The sequence below is a fragment of the Barbus barbus genome (genome assembly GCF_936440315.1).
Source record: "Barbus barbus genome assembly, chromosome: 21".
NCBI lineage: Eukaryota > Metazoa > Chordata > Actinopteri > Cypriniformes > Cyprinidae > Barbus > Barbus barbus.
Genome location: NC_136749.1, coordinates 25,983,031 through 25,999,963, shown reverse-complemented (window position 1 = coordinate 25,999,963; position 16,933 = coordinate 25,983,031). Strand labels below are relative to the sequence as shown.

The window sequence follows — 16,933 nt, the reverse complement described above, 5'->3', positions numbered from 1 at the left end:
AAGCTCTCATATTTTACTGGTGGTAGCCAGTTAATTTTTTTTTTTTTTTTTTTTTTTTCCTCCTAACCACACACGCCCACTTGCATGTATTTCTAAAAGACTCATTTCCTAAAGCTGGGGTGAAAAAGCAGAAATGGCTCGTGCATCAGCCTGTCTGACAAACAACTGAGAATATACGCACATCACAACACCACGAGAAAATGCACCGTAGAGCCACATGTGAGTTTTAATACTTAATCAAAATTATGGCAACTCTTTATTTTAAGTTTAATGTTCTCTGGTTGTTTTCAGGAAACTGTTTAAAAATATACTTGTTCTGTATGTACCATTTCTGTTCATGCGTTCACATTTATTAATCTGTTTTCCATTGTCCATCTGTTAACATTTCATATTTGGTTGTGTAGTTTCTTATATTTGTTCCTGTATTTATCACATTCATGTACAAACTACAGTATTTCCCATGAATCCTGTGATTATGGTATGTCTTGTTGAAAGTGCCTCAAAATACCATGATATATTTATACCATGGAATATTATAGTACTTTGAGATACACCGTACTGATTATGAAAAAGGTATGAGAACTTTGTTTCCATATATACAATGTTTGATTACCACCACTCATGCGCACTGGTACTCCAAGGTACTTAAAGAATACCAATATATTTGTGTTTTTTTTTATTAATACCATAGTAGTGACTAATTACCATATTTATGTACTATGTATTTTATGATATTACTTAAAAACAAACAAAGAATATCATTGTACTATCATGCCACGATAGTCCATAAACCCAGTGTTTGTCTTAACAACCTAAATCACAAAAATTAGGGTCTCATCATTTTAAAACTCATTTATTTTTCATTATTGTTTTTAATTCTACTGGATGACGATTGCGAGCCTCCGCCCATTAGATCAGCGGCGCGAGCCAGGCTTCCTTTTGTCCAACGGGCCACCTCAGTGGAACATTCCATTCTGAAAAAGAGGGGAAAACAGCTTTCTTATGTCTTAGAAAGTATTACTTTATACAGCAAACAGCGCTGTTGTCGCATTCAGCGGAAGTTGACGATGGTATTAGGTTCTACGTGTTTTGCAACGCGTCGATACAGCTCATAAAAACGGTCTCGACCGCGTTTGGGTAAAGCGTGGCCGCCTGCCAGTTGTTTTGGGAGCGGCGAAGAGCCACTCAGTCCTCCCAGCGAGCAGAGAGGAGATGGGCGGGAGAACACGCGGGGACGATGCCGCTGTTCCTGGGAATCTGCTTGATTTGAGTCTACAGTCTGAGTAAATGTTTTTTGGATGCCACAGTGGTGACATTATGTATCTGAGAGGGATTTCTGGAGTTGCTTGAGGGAGCGCTGGACCTTTCTTCCTCCTCCTCTTCCTGCTCTTTATTGGGGTTCTCCGTTCAAACGGCGCTCAGTCTTTGGCGTCTGTTGGTGCTTCTGCGCGGTCCAGATTATTACTACACTATTGCGAAATAAAACCAGGATGTAAGGAAAAGCGTTGATGTGGGAAGGAACTTTGGAAACGCGTCCTGATCCAAACACGGAGCCCTGCTGGTCCCTCCCGCCTAAGCTGGAGATAGGGATGGTGGTAAGTTGTATTTCTGTATTAAACCCTTCACAATCAGTCTCAGTGTTTATTGGTTTTCCACAGCAGACCATTTCAACTGCCTCCACTTTCCTCCTACTGATTGAGTTGGTTGTATTGATGCTGTTGTTGCCATTAGTTACAAGATCAGCATCAGCAACACACTGCATCTGACAAACTGCTATTGTCCCTCATCTCATGTTGCTAGAAAGGGGTTCACTGTTTTTAGGGTTTTTTTTAGCCCCTCCCCGCTATCCATTCCCACCCACCCAGCACTATTCCTTTGGGAGTACAGCTCCTTTTCAGGGTATAATTTCATTTATCTGCCATTGTGATGCGCTCATCATCAATATCCGTTTCAGTTGACAGGCATATGCATCATCTGCATCATTATTTCTCATTCTGATCTAACAAAGACATGTCCTGAAACTCCTTGTCCCATCGTGAATATTTCAGGTGGCAGGATACATGCTTTTAGACAGTCTACAGAAGGTCTTTGAGTCGTCTAGACTAATGTTGATCAAATTACTGTTTGCTCAGTGGTTTGTTTAAAAGCAGTGGACCTGCCGGTTCTTCTAGAGGCTAACTAACTGACAAACATGCTCACTTTGTTTAAGTGTATGCTTGATTTCTTGGGAAAGCACTGGTCTGTGTTAATGCTTACTCAGTCAACATTGACTAAGACCAGTCATCGGTTGAAATGTAATGACGTGTAGCTAAAGTTCTTGGTAATCACCACAAAGAGTTGCAACAAGGAAACTATGATCTTGACTTGTTAAGAGATGGGGTGATTACATTCATTAAACCACCAACAAACCAAATTAGTTTGTGGTGTCTTTAAAGGAACACTCCACATTTTTTGAAAATAGGCTCATTTTACAACTCCCCTAGAGTTAAACAGTTGAGTTTTACCATTTTTGAGCCGATCTCCGGGTCTGGCGGTAGCACTTTTAGCTTAGCTTAGTTTAGCATAGATCATTGAATCAGATTAGACCATTAGCATTTGGTCATCAAAAATGACTAAAGGGTTTCGATAATTTTCCTATTTAAAACTTGACTCTTCTGTAGTTACATCGTGCACTAAGACCGACGGAAAATTAAAAGTTGTGATTTTCTAGGCCGATATGGCTAGGAACTATACTCTCGTTCCGGCGTAATAATCAAGGAACTTTGCTGCCGTACCATGGGTGCAGCAGGCGCAATGATATTACGCAGCGCCTGAAAGTAGTCCCTAGCTAGGTAACGAGTTATGATATAGATTCTCATTCTGACGGCACCCATTCACTTCAGAGGATCCATTGGTGTGCAAGTGATGTAATGCTAAACTTCTCTAAATCTGTTTTGATAGAGAAACAAACTCATCTGCATCTTGGAAGGCTTGAGGGAGAGTAAATGTTCAGCAGATTTTCATTTTTGTTTCAATGATTCCTTGTTTGACAGCTGTGTGTTTCAAAGAAGGAAAGCCTAACTTTGAAAGAATGCGCAAATTATGACGGTTTGTACTTTTAGGTGCACTGTTCGTTTAAGTAACCGTCTTAGTTTTAAGTCCGTAGACGTTAATTCTCCTTTATGTTGATTTGAGATCAGTGCTTTAAGACTGGGATTAGTGTGGGCTTGGTCAGACTTCAGAAGAGTGTATGGAGAAAACTCATGACTAGAGCGAGAGAGACTCTGGGTGTGATGAAGCGCTAGGCGATCAAGGTGTTTAATTACCGCCACAGCATCCTGGTTTAGCGGCGATCATGTGTAGGAACTTGGCAGTGTGTCTGTGGACGCTCCTGTCTGGAAGATTTACGATGGATATTTGGGAGTCAGAAGGCTGTTCTTTTTTCATTCTTTTGACAGCGTTGATTGAATTTTCTTGACATTGGCAATCATTTGGCAGCATGTGCAGTAGAAATCAATACAGTTTGACTCTAATAAGGTCTAAAGTTCCTCCTTGAGGATAAATGTCTAGGTAGAGCTTGGCATAGCCCGCATATGGGCTGTCTTGAAGACCCGGCACAGTTTTCTCATTAATAATGAATATAAAGAGCATGCTGTATTCCAGAATGCATTTACTTATATAATAGACTAAAGCTTGGATATTAAATTAAGGTTACCAGTTCAAGCTTAAAGGGATGGCGCACCCAAAAATGAAACTTACCCCATGATTTACTCACCCTCAAGGCATCCTAGGTGTATATGACTTTCTTCTTTCAGACGAATATAATCAGAGTTATATTTAAAAATGTCCTGGCTCTTCCAAGCTTTATATTGCAAATGAATGGTGGTCAAGATTTTGAAGCAAAATGTAGTGCATCCATTCATCAGAAGTACTCCGCAAGGTTCCGAGGGGTTAATAAAGGCCTTATGAAGTAGAGGTCTGTGCGGGACTGTTTTTTAAGGCCCGCTCCCGCGAGGTTATATCCCGCGATATATTCCGCTTTGAATAATTTCCTTCCCGACCCGACCGTTCCCGCTAAATTTAGATCTCGTTTCCAGAATCACACATTTAAATTTCCTCTACTGAAAGAAAGAGGGAGGCTAACAAATAAAAGTGTAGTCTACACAAAATTGTATTTGTTCTTTTATTCGTCTTGTCAAGAGACTTTTATTGACAGCAAAATGTTAAAAGAATTCGTAAGGCACAAAATTTGTTTAACATTTTGCTGGCAGCAATTAAAAATAAGGAATACAAATTTTGTACAACATTTGTATTTTTCGTCTTGTCAGGATACAATTCGTTTAACATTTACAACACAATAGGAAAAAGTGTCGCCGAGAGGAAAAAATGTAGGTTCTACAAAAATGGCCTATTAGGCTATAATTTTATTCATAGCAGATATGCTGTTCTGAAAGGACGTCGGGAACGGGAGATTGTTAGACCGCCCGCTCCTGTTCAAAATGCACCAGAGTTACCGACCGTTACCGCGTTTTATTTGGGAATTTAATCCCACGTCGCAAGAAATATCTTCTTTTGTTTTCCACACGAGAAAGGAAAGACATGCAGGTTTGAAAGGAATTTTAATTTTTGGGTGAACTGTCCCTTTAACTGTTGTTTTAATCTCATTGATGATCGGTCAGCGCTGTTATGTGATGTTTGTCTGAAAAAGTAGTCTTTGGTCTTTCAAAAAGCAACAGCCCGCTTGGAACCATAAAGCAAGGATGGAAATTAAAAGGAGCCCATCAATATGCAAATACAGCCCCACACGGAGACATGACTAGAGCATCACATGCTCATAACCTCAGAGAACATGCTGTTTGCATCAGAGACAGCTGTGTTACGCAACCTGCGCCTCCATCCTTCACTGCCACTTGTGCTGCTGCAATTACACAGAGATCTCCTGTCTGTTAAATAGAGAAAGGGTAGGCCTGTATAATGCCTGCCAATCTTCATTTTCATCATCATCTCATCCGTTTCCTGTTTACCGCTCGAGTCGTGTGTCTCTCAGACACTTCCCCCGACTGCTCTTTTTCTCCTTGTATGAAAAGGTTAGGCATCCATCTAAGTGCATTCTGTTTTTTTGTGTGTTGTTCAGCTGCATCCTTTGGATCATATATGTGAGGGTTTTATATAAAGGTTGTGCTGTTGTATTAGTGGTGGATAATGTACACATGTGTAGAGCTGATGCTAAGGAGATGGTGTTGTGTGGTTTAGTCTTCAGAGGAAAAGAGATGTTTATTGTTCATTCAGGCTCTGTTGGAGATTCCTTTGTTTCAGATGTTGAAGTCCTAAATTTACTCACCTATTGGTGCTCCAAACCCAATTATTCTTCTGTGAAACACAACAGGTTACACAGAATGTTTATGCATGTTTTTTTTTCCATGCAACAAAAGTGCTAGCTAAGATTCCATTAACTTTTTATGCTGTTCTGTTATTAATATAGTGAAAATGTGTAAAATTTGCAGTATTTAACTTATTTCCTTCCAAATGATAAAATGTTTTGTGTAAAATCATCCGATTGTCATTTCATTTTGTTATCACTTTGTGTAGGTTTTGGTGTTTTTCTTTTGGTAGGCCATTTCACTGTGTATGCAGTCTGAATAGATTTAACGCACCCTTGAACATCTAGAACAGTGCTTCAGTGTGCTTAAATCAGATATATTGGTAGACATTTTGATGCAGTAAACTTTGTTCTGCGGGAAAAAAAAAGTTTTATTGGAAACTTAACTTGTGTCTAGGGAAAAAAGGACAAAAGCATCATCATGGAGTACAAAAAAGTCCATACAACTCTGTATACCAAATCTTGAAGTTAAGGGGTGGGCGATATGCCAAAAGTATATCACAATTTTTTTTTTTCAGGAATATCACGATTCATTATTCATTTTACCAAGATTCTTTGTCATGTTGGTCTAAGCAGTACAGCCAAACTAATTTTCCTATTTAACAAAACAAAGCCTTACAAGATAACAAAATATAAAATAAAAAAGAACATTTAGGCCAAAGTGGGCAAAGATAAAAACATCTTTGTCATTATTTTATCTTTGTTATTAAAAAAATAAGAACAAAGATACACATTACAAATGCACATAAAATACTAATAAAACAAACAATGCTTTATTTTTCAGGTGCAGTAGGTGTATTTAGCAGGAGCATTCAAGAAATTGAATGAACAAATATAAAAATAAAACGCTATTTACACTGCACTGCATAATTTATACACTTATTAAAGCAGCTGTATTAAAGTTCTTAAGTCAAGACTCAAAAGCAGTGAGTGATCTTTGATAACATTAAAGGCCAAATATGAAAATTCTGCAATTTACTCACTCTCAAGTTGTTTTAAACCTGAATGAGTTTCTTTCTTCTGTTGCACATAAGATATTTTGAAGAATGTGGGTAACCAAACCAAATTAATACAGGTTTGGGACAACATGAGAGTGAGTAATGATAGAATTTTAATATTTGGGTGAACCTTTTCTTTAATGACAAGCAGCAAATTTTTTTAATATGCAACAATATTTAATATACAGACACGCATCCATTTTTCTCTGAACTGTTTACTTTCTCTTTAGACCAACTGTGTTTATATGTAAACCTTGTGTGTATTTGACTGTATTAGCGCAGATGCGAAAGATAGCTTAGTCCAGGCGCTGTTTGACAGGCTTTTTAGTGTGTGTGCGCTTCAGGTGTACGCGCTCAGAAAAAATGCATGTCAAAACTCCTGGAGACAATATAATCAGCCAAGATCAAAAATGGTGATATTGCATAACACTAACTTTGTGTGAGGAATGGACCAAAATTATTTATTCATTAAAAATGTGTTTATTGTGTGGAAAAGAGCAGCGTGAACATTCTCCTAAACATCTCTTTTGGTGTTTCACAGAAGTTTGATTTTGACTAACAGAATTGACATTCTTTGAACTGTTACTTTAAGAACTAATATTTCATTCACATCAGTTATTGAGCCCTGTAGCAGCCCTACAGTTATCCCAAGTCATCAAAATGAGCGACTGGCAGGCATTTGAGCGGCATATTCGTCTCCGCTTCAGTTCCTGTCCATTTTGAAAACATGACAGTGATGTAGATTGGTAGCTTTGTATTTCTCGTGTTTTAAATTGCTCTCGTCTCAGGTCAGTGTCGGGGCTTCAAGCTCACAGAAAACTTCAGATCTTAACAAAGGAACAAACTCAAAGTTTGAAATAGTGCTTGTGTGATGATGTCTAAGATGTACTAGAGTTCTGCAGGGCTTTTGTGAGCCTTTCACAGATTTGCATCAAACTTTCTACTATGGCTGGGCAATATTTCAATAACGATAATTATCGCGATATAATTCTCCTCGATAAAACGATATGAAGAGTTCAATAAATGTTCGATATAATGTTTATGCGCCAAAAGCGGAGCTTCACTGGAGCAGATGCGATTACTCGGTCACGCCAGCATTGAGCAGCGCTGTCAGATCCAATGTGAAGCTCTTGAATTCAGCGATGAACACAAATGACTCTGTGATTTAAACTAACGTTAGTTTAAAGCCAAACAGGACAAAAACACTGTGCAATGAACGAGACAGTCAGAAGGCTTTTCAATCTACACCTCGCCATCATTTACCATGGATTTACTGTAGTAACACTCACTGCACCATGGTATTGTGGCAGAAATGTGGTATAGTCACATTTAATTTTATTACAGGAGTAATGGTATATAATTAATTTATACTGTATGTATTTGTGATTTAAGCTATAGCATGTCTGTATTTATACTGAATGTTTTTAGACTACTGTTTTTCATTCAAATAGGCTACCTAAAAACCATAGTTACATTTTTACCATGGTATTGAGGTGTTATATGTGTGGTTTTAACTGTGTTTATCATGATTTAAATGTATTTGGCTATGGGAGACCAATGCTTAATTAAAAAAAAAAAAAAACTTGGTCAGAATAAATTTAACCATATAAAACTGAGGTTGCAACAATTTTTACAGATGTTACTGATTTTGATATTGAACAAAAATTTACCTCTGCATCCTAACTCAAGCTACTATCAAATGTGCATTTCTAAGAGACAAAAAGTGATATTATTAATATTATCAGGTAACCCAAACCTGTATCCACGCATTAGAACATGCAGAAACTAAGAAATACATTTTTCTATTCAGGTATTTATTTTAAGGAAAATTAATGGCCTGGTTTCTAAAACTTTCACTTTAGAGCAAACATTTGGCTTTAAACTTGAAAGAAATAAAGATTTGACTTTTATTGTGATAATTATCGATATCGACTGATATGAAAAACAATTTTCGTGGTAATTTCTTTGGCCATATCGCGTAGCCCTACTTTCTACTAAAACATACTGCAGTTTTAAGAGCAAACACTATGCGCCATGACTATAAAAGATGTGGTAAAGCTGTAAACAGCTGATGACTAGAGAGTAGACTTGCATAAAATTACCTGAGTTTTTACTAAAATATTCACATTTGAAACCATGTATAATCTGAGGTTTTCAGTAGATTGTGGAAATAAGATGATGTTGAACTACTAAGTACTAACAACTAATAATGACTGGCCAAGTGGACACAATTATTGACCAATGCAAATGATCTAAATATGGCCAAAAAACAAACATTTGGTTAAAGATGTTTTGCAGAAGTTGAAGTAGAAAACTGACAGTGTTGTTGATGCACTTAACTAAAAAGTGCATAAAGCCTTTTGACAAAATAGGCGATCTAGAGAATTTTTATGGCTGGTTTTTAATCTACAAACAGTGTTCTTGTTGGCAGGTTCAATTGCAGTTAAAGTCTTTGTTTATTATTAATTGTTTACAGTAGGGATGGGCGATATCTTATCGTTTGCGATTATACCGGTAAAAATTCTCCCCACGATAAGAACTATTCTTCCCACGATAATAACGATAAAGTCTAGCTGTTGAAATATTTCTGTGCACGACAGTGTGGAGCGACGGGTGGACGTGAAATTGAGGAGGAGTAAATCGCTAAAGGAGGAGCTCGAGCTCCTTTTACAATCTGTAACTGTTTGGTTAGGGCTGTACAGTGCACAGAAATTGGTCTGAATAAATGTAGTACAGTAGCACGTGTGTGATACAGTTTTGCATGTTTATGAGCCTGTTTACAAACCTATTGTCCAACAAAGATATAATTTATCGATGTGCTTTGGATATACTATGGATATGTGGAGTTTCTGCACAAGGGGCGTCCTCCGGCTTCCAGTATGAATTAAATGGTGTGTACTCAGCAACAGGATTCGAAACGAAACCGGATTCCCTGAATTATCGTCATTGATATCGTTATTGCAATAAATACCAGAAATATTGTGATATATTTTTAAGCCCATATCCCTAGTTTACAGATAATCCGTAAAAATGATCAAGAACTATCAAGATGAAATCCCTTTTATGCATTTTTGCCATTGGACATTAACAAATTAAGTGGTACAATACAGGTTTTCAAATACAGGTTGTTGGCCAAGAAAAAAACTTTAACGGTTTTTGTGGTAAATATTACATATTTCATGACCTGTTCCTGAGCAGACGCAGCTGTGCCAGTGACCTCTTTCCCAGGCTTCGATATGAGTTCTGATGGCCCTCGGCACTGATGCCCCTGGGGCAAATGACACAGAGTCTCAGTTTAGCCACTAGAGTCGTTTTGCCCTGTCAGCCCACATTTCTCATAGACTGTGTACGTGGCTCATTCTCGCACATCTTTAGATTTTCTCACTGAATCTCATAGATTATTTTTAGGGATAAGACCTCGTTCATCCTGTCATTAAGAGTGATGTTGTGAGAGAGAATTTTGTAACTGGTGATTATCGGGCCTGTGCTGCATTGTTCCTGCTTCCTAGTATAGGGCTGCTCGATTATGGCAAAAATCATAATCACAATTATTTAACACTATTATGAGTGGGCCATATGACCAAAACTTTATATGAGTGATTTTATTTAAAGATAATGATATCAAATATATATTTCCTGTAAATAAGGTTGCTATGACATCTACATTGTAGAGACCAGTGAAATTCCACAATTCTCAACACCACAGAAGAGTACTAGGTAACAAACAAACAAAAAGTCCTCAAAATTATTGAAAATAATTGACAGTAATAACTGTCAGTAATAATAAAAAAAAGCAAAAAACAAATACAATAAAAAATTTATGCAAGTTTCCTTGTTTCTTATTAAAGCTACAAAAGTATTTTACTCAAGAGCAGTGTGTGATTTTTGAATGTCTTTTGTTGTTTGATTAATATTAGGGATGCATTATATTGGATTTTTGCCTATATCCGATATGCCGATATTTTTTATCTAATTTTGGCCGATACCGGTGCCGTTATCGGTATATTTCCTTTTGTTTGGAAACAACACCAAGCCTCTCCTGTGCAGAATTTTTTTTCTAAGCAAATTGTTAATTTTGGTTAGTTTTTTAATTTTGGTTGCTTTCCTGTAGCTCAAATAGTAGAGCATGGCGCTAGCAACGCCAAGATCATGGGTTCGATTCCCAGGGAAAGCGAGCTGATAAAAATGTAAAAACTGTAACTTGAATGCAATGTAAGTCGCTTTGGATAAAAGCGTCTGCTAAATGCATAAATGTAAATGTTTTAACAAGAACTTATTAGAATTAAATTAGTTTTTTTTGACAGTACATTGAAACTTTGAAAATAACTATAAATAAACTATATAAATCACTGCATTCCCCCCCCCCCCCCAGAAAGATGCAGTGTTAAGCCTAACATTTTATTTTAAGATTTATTTTATTTTTCATATTATAATTTTTCATATCAGGTCGATGCCGATATTTACATTTAAATGCATTATCGGCCGATTCCAATATCAGTCCGATAATATCGTGCATCCCTAATTAATATTAAGCACATAGTCGCAACAGGAATATTAGCCCGCTGTCACTTTAAGAGCCACACAGATCCAATTTACTGTTGCACATGTATTTTCATTCTCAACTTATGTTAATTTATTACATAACTGACAAAGGTTTACGTGAATAATCACGAAGCGCCGCATTTTAACAAATTTTTGCATGTATTTGACCATTTAGGCGTGCACCTTGAGCTAAAAGATGACTTTACATGTCCGTGTTCTGTTCAGTCTCTGAGAACATAAATTACCCAGAAATTGTCCTGTGGAAGCGCAAGTTCTCTTTCACGCTTTTAAAAACATGAATAAATCTATTATACGTCAATAAATCAAGCACGTCCCATTTTGCTAAAGTCACGTTACATGATTTTACTGATCTGCAAGTGAAATTGGGCTTTTATGGAGGAACGAAAGTGCACACCTGGAAAGGGGGTGGAATGTGGCGCAATAATTGTTCTATCTCGATTATTGTATTTTCATAATCGTTGGAGTTCGAAATCGAAACTGTTTTTTGATTAATTGCACAGCCCTACTTCCTAGGTTTGTTGACAATGTGTGTTTTAATGACTTGCTTAAACATTTGGTTTTCTGTGATGTTTTAAAATATTGAATATAAAAAAATGTAAATAGGCCCAGAATTAACATTATTTACTTTTCAAAAGTTTGGGGTCGGTAGATTATTAAAATGATTTTAAAGTCTCTTATGCTTGCCAAGGTGGCATTTATTGGATCAAACATGCAGTAAAAATGTTAATATTGTTAAATATTATTACAATTCAAAAGAACTGTTTTCTATTTGAATATATTTTAATATGTAATTTATTCCTGTGATGCACAGCTGAATTTTCAGCATCATTGCTCCAGTCTTCAGTGTCACATGATCCTCAAGAAATCATTATAATATGCTGATTTGCTGCTCAAAGAAATTTCTGATTATCAATTTTGAAAAAGTAGCACCGCTTAATAGTTTTGTGGAAACCGTGACACTTTGATGAATAGAAAGTTCAAATGGATAGCATGGATAGTAGTCCTTTGTAATATATTGATGTTTTTGTCACTTTTAATCAATTTAGTGCATCCGTACTAAATGAAAGTATACTTTTTTTCTTTTTTTTTTCAAAAACCTAAAAGATTTGAATGTGTAGTTGGCCACACTTAAGACTTAAACACATTTTAATTTAAAGAGTTTGAAGAATCCCCAGTGTGTGATTTCTGTAACGCTATTCAATTTTTTTAAATACTAAAAGGCAATGGTTTTATTCAGAAACTTCCTTAATGGGTGTTTTCCTAGAGGATTTCACTAGGAAATCATTATATTCTTTTGCAAATGCCAAACTGAATGACCTTATTTATTTAAAAATAAATGCATAAGTAATAAATCTAGCTCTCTAAATTGCAAGATTGACTTGTGACAGTCCTTCATCAGTTGTGTGTTGAAATCATGTTTTTACTTTTCAGGAAAAATAAGTCCATTCATTTGTAGCTGTAATTGCAGACTATTAGCAATTGCAGACTAGTAGTCCAAAGTAGAAAACTAATTATTAGTTAAAAACATTATTATAATTTTTTTTTTTTTTGGTCAAGAAAACAATTTTAAAATGTTGGCAGGACTAGTACAAATCTGAACTACTGGTCTGAAATTGGTCCAGCAATGAAAACCTTTTTGTTTAGCCTCTATGTGGAAGTATCTTGTCTTTCTCAGCTCATGTAAACTTTCTTCTCTGTGGGGGTGTGTTGCATTTCCTTCGGTGGGTTTATGTTGTGGCTCAGCCTTTCGTCACACTGCTCAGAGCTGGATTTAATGTCAGTGAGGTCTGTGTGTTTAACACACAGAGGAAACGGTGAGTTTTTTTTTGGTCTTTTCAGACAGCCTATGGACTTTAGAGTCTGTTTCAACACAATCTTAAGTTTCAGCCTCCAAGTTTCCCATCACGTCATAGCCGTGCATTCGCTTCTGCGTTCAGCATTGAACGGTTTTGCATTCCTCGCTACACTTCATTTATCTGTGTTTTATTCTGAATGAATGAAGTAAAAGCTCTAAAGCAGTCGCAGGTCCTGTAAAAGCAGCTGGGTTGAACTCGTGCCCAGAGGAACGTGCTAACTTGTGAGTGTAATGATGTTTAACAACCTTACATTCATTTCACAGAGTTAATAATAATTCACCCAAAAATAAAAATTCCAACCCTGTATTATTTTCTTTTTTTTTTCTCTTCGAAACACAAAAGGAGAAGCAAGGCTGAATAAGTGAGCTTATGAGCTTCTTGTTTCCATAAAATGAAAGTGGATGTTGATATATACTGCCGAGATCTTTATAAAAAGTTTTTTTTTTTCGTGGCCATCCACTTTTGATAGATGGAGACGACCTTGAATATTCATTTCGTGTTTCACAACAGAAAGAAAATTAATATGGGGTATAAACCCCCCCCCCCCCCCCCCCCCCCCAAGATTATAGTTTTGATTCGGTTTAAAACATTTGAGGTAAAGTTGAGAAAATCCAAACTTTAAGACAAAAATCACGTGATTTAATTGATTTAAACTTTCACGCTATTACGATGTTTCACAGTGTTTCATTTCATCACTGCCACTTATTCACTCAAATATGCTCATGCAAACAGACAAACGCTTTGTCTAACTGCAGAGACGACTTCTCTCCCAGGCTCTCTCCATCATTTCCTAATTTTTTTTGTCGTCTTTTCTTCCTCCGACTCTCACGTGGCCCCAGCTGGGATGCAGAGAGAGTGTTTAGTATGCCAGCAGCGCATCTGAGCCTTCCTGATTCTCCATAGAAAGCAGGACAGAACGTGAGAAGGGGGGTTACAGCACCACAGTGGACTGTGGGAGCAGAGTTTCAGGAATGTCCATGATTCATTTGACCTTGCTTATACCAAATCCCCAGTTGTCCCTTGTCATCCCGGGCACATGAGTTCTGCCCCGTGCTAGAATCTGAGGGGAGTGTAGATGGAGGTTTCGGAGCAGTTGCTTCCCCGAGTGAGCTTTCAGCACTTGCGGGGTCAGACGTGGATAGCAGTAGATCTATGAATGAGGTCCTTTAGAGTGCTGGGGGTTGGGTGGGATCTTTAAGAAGGGGCCGAGGAAGGAGTAGGGGGGTCCAGGGGCCCTTAGAAGCCATGGGTGAATGGGAAGGCCAAGGCTGTTTTGTACTGAGGTCGAAGGGCCGTGGGGGAGAGTTGAACACAACAGAAATTTACAGGACCATATGAGGTGAGGGATGGAGAGGAAGTTCCTTACAGCATGGCAGAAATGAAACCTTATGAAGTGCTTCTCAACTGGTGGGTCACGACCCAAAAATTAGACATTGGTCTGTGCTCAATTGGCTGGGATAGTTGTGAAAATATAATTTAGAAACTAAAACTGTCCATTTTCTTATGTCAAGTGTTTATAATTTTGCATAGTTTTGTATCTGTACAGTTTATCGGAATATTAAACATTTTAATGTTAGATTTTAAGGATTTATTCTGTTATTGAGTCACTACTTGATTTCCAATGTAAAATCCAGGTGCTGAAGCAAAACCAGGTGAGAAACATTGATCGAAAGTTAGCTTTGCTAATGACAAATGGTTTTTATTAGAATTTTAGATTTTTAGGCCAATGACACCTTTGATACTAAGATCTAACATTCTTCATTATGTTTGAATCAATGGTTTTAAATTAGCGAGAAAGAGTATTATTTTTAATGATTCAGTTGAACTGGTTGATTATTCCAAGAACTGGAAAACTGAGGTGAATGATATGTAAACAACATAACATTTGCATAATCTGTATAACTAGAAATCAAAAACATAATGATAAACAGTTGTATTGTTAATTAGTGATTCACAAACAAATAGCTCTTTTGAGACTATTCGTTTTAATGATTAATTTGAACTGATTCATTATTCAGAGATTTGAAAATCAGCTGACTAAAATTGGAGTGAAACACCGTTTTGTCTATATAACCTGAAATCAGAAACAATAATAAACTGTAGTATTTAAGTAAAAAATATATTCAATTACAAAAATGCTATGCAAAATGCTTTGCAGGAATGTCTGAAAAACACTGTACAAATCTAAACTGATTCAGGCTTCTTGATTTTCTCATCAGTAGTGTTCTTCTGTTATCTTTTTCTGGTTAAGATACTGCTTATAGCCACAGGCGGAGCATGTGTAAGGCTGGGGAAGGCCATGGGAACTTGGAGCAAAAATGCCACTAAATTGGACAAAAATGTCCGAGCACAAATAAATCAAATCTATTACGTCTGTTGCTAACAAAGGGGAAATAAATGGAAAGTGTCGATTGTGGCATTAAATTAAGAACTGCTCATGTTGCACCGGTTTTTTTCTTTTTAAGTGGTTTTACAGTGTTGCTCATTATAACCAATCACGCTCAATTCTGTTGAGCTTTGAAATGCAATGGCCAATCAAAAGCGTTCAGATCATTAAAAATATTTTATTTGCCTATATGACACCCATATCTGGTTCTTGCCTAAAAAGATGGGTTTATGATGTATGTAGTCAATAGATTTGGCTGCTTTTAGCCTTACCCTGGAGTTGGTTCACTCTCTGTCTATGCTTATATCTTGCAAGACATTTGTGCATCCATTTCCAAATTTACCTGGTTCACCTTTCCACTAAAAGTACAGTAAAAATACGGTAGTGTTCCTATGGCGCCATCACCATCCCATGATGTTCTTTTAAAATTCCATGTAAATATTATCATATGTAAATATGGTAGTCTTTCAGTATCATGTCACCTGATACCATCACGTTACTATAGTAGCACACAGTACTTCTTTGCAAGTGTAGCGTTCTCATCAGGCCATTACATCTTACTGGAATATGCTCGCTTGGGCTTTTTCTCAAATGGCATCCACAAACTATGCATATAATCTGCCTTTTAATGGTCTTGGAAAAAAGCTGCTTAGTCTTGGAGATTTGGAGGTGGGGTTTTGGGGTGGCGACTCTCCAAGACAATTAACAATAGCCTGTATAGCCTCTTCTGCTTGAGTGACTTAATGGCTGCTGTCCTATTGTATTGTTTCGAGGTCAGATCCAGGACACCTGCTGTGAGTAACAGCAACCGAAAAACAATGATCGTAGTGGCCAGTTCCAGTTTGATGATATCTGAGGGTTGTGTTTTCCAGTCATTAGTTCTGTTAGCACTGTCAACTTCTCCAAACCCATGTTTTTTAACCTGCAGCGTGTCTTTAATCAGAGCTTGTAGGGAGAGTTAGGGGTGTAAAAATGTAGCAACCTCACAATGATCTGATGAAAATGGAATGCGTTTTTAAAATTAATAACTAATTCACTATATTTTATAATATTTAATTTGAATATAAGAATGAGTAAAAAAGGGCTGATTGCTCATTTGTGACCTTTTAGATGATATTATTTTCCCATAATTTCAACCAAATTTGAATTTAAAATGTGAAGTAAAATCTAGTTCAAATAATTAAGGCATTTTTTCAGATTTCAGTAAGGAATAATGATATTTAATCATTTCAGTTTATATGCATCAGTACATAGTATAGCTACGTATATTTACCTGCATATATTTTTGCTAAAACATTTTAATATTTAAAACATGCCAGACAGTGACTTCTGTGAACATTAATGAATAATGATGCATTTGAATCTTTAGGTTGATTTGAATTGTTATTGATTGATTCATTTAAACAGACAGATTAATGGCAATGATTCAAACCTCTATAGGATTATTTTTTTTAAATTACAACAGATTCATGATGTTGTTTAATTTTACACTAACCATTCAGAAGGTTGAGGTCAGTAACATTTTTTTTTAATGTTTTTGAAAAAAAAGTCTCATGCTCACTGAGGCTTAGAGAAAAAAAATACAATTGTTAAATATTATAATTTTAAAGAATATTTTATTAATTTTTTTTAATATATTTTTAAATGTTTTTTCCCTGATATGTAAAGCTAAATTCTATATTACATGATCACTCTAATATGTTGATTTGCTGCTCAAAAAAACTTTAGGATTATCAACGTTGACAATTTATTTGGAATAAATGGCTTTTGT

At 36.5% G+C, this 16,933-nt stretch overlaps 1 protein-coding gene across 1 annotated transcript in view; it reads left to right on the top strand.

Moving 5' to 3' along the window:
* Positions 1–114: 114 nt before the first annotated feature.
* Positions 115–16,933, top strand: part of LOC306887261 (uncharacterized protein) — a 57,564-nt gene continuing 40,745 nt past the window's right edge. Inside the window, exon 1 of the mRNA XM_079444879.1 lies at positions 115–219. Coding sequence (XP_079301005.1) covers positions 201–219 — 19 coding nt within the window. The 5' untranslated portion in view covers positions 115–200. The remainder of the gene's footprint in view (positions 220–16,933) is intronic.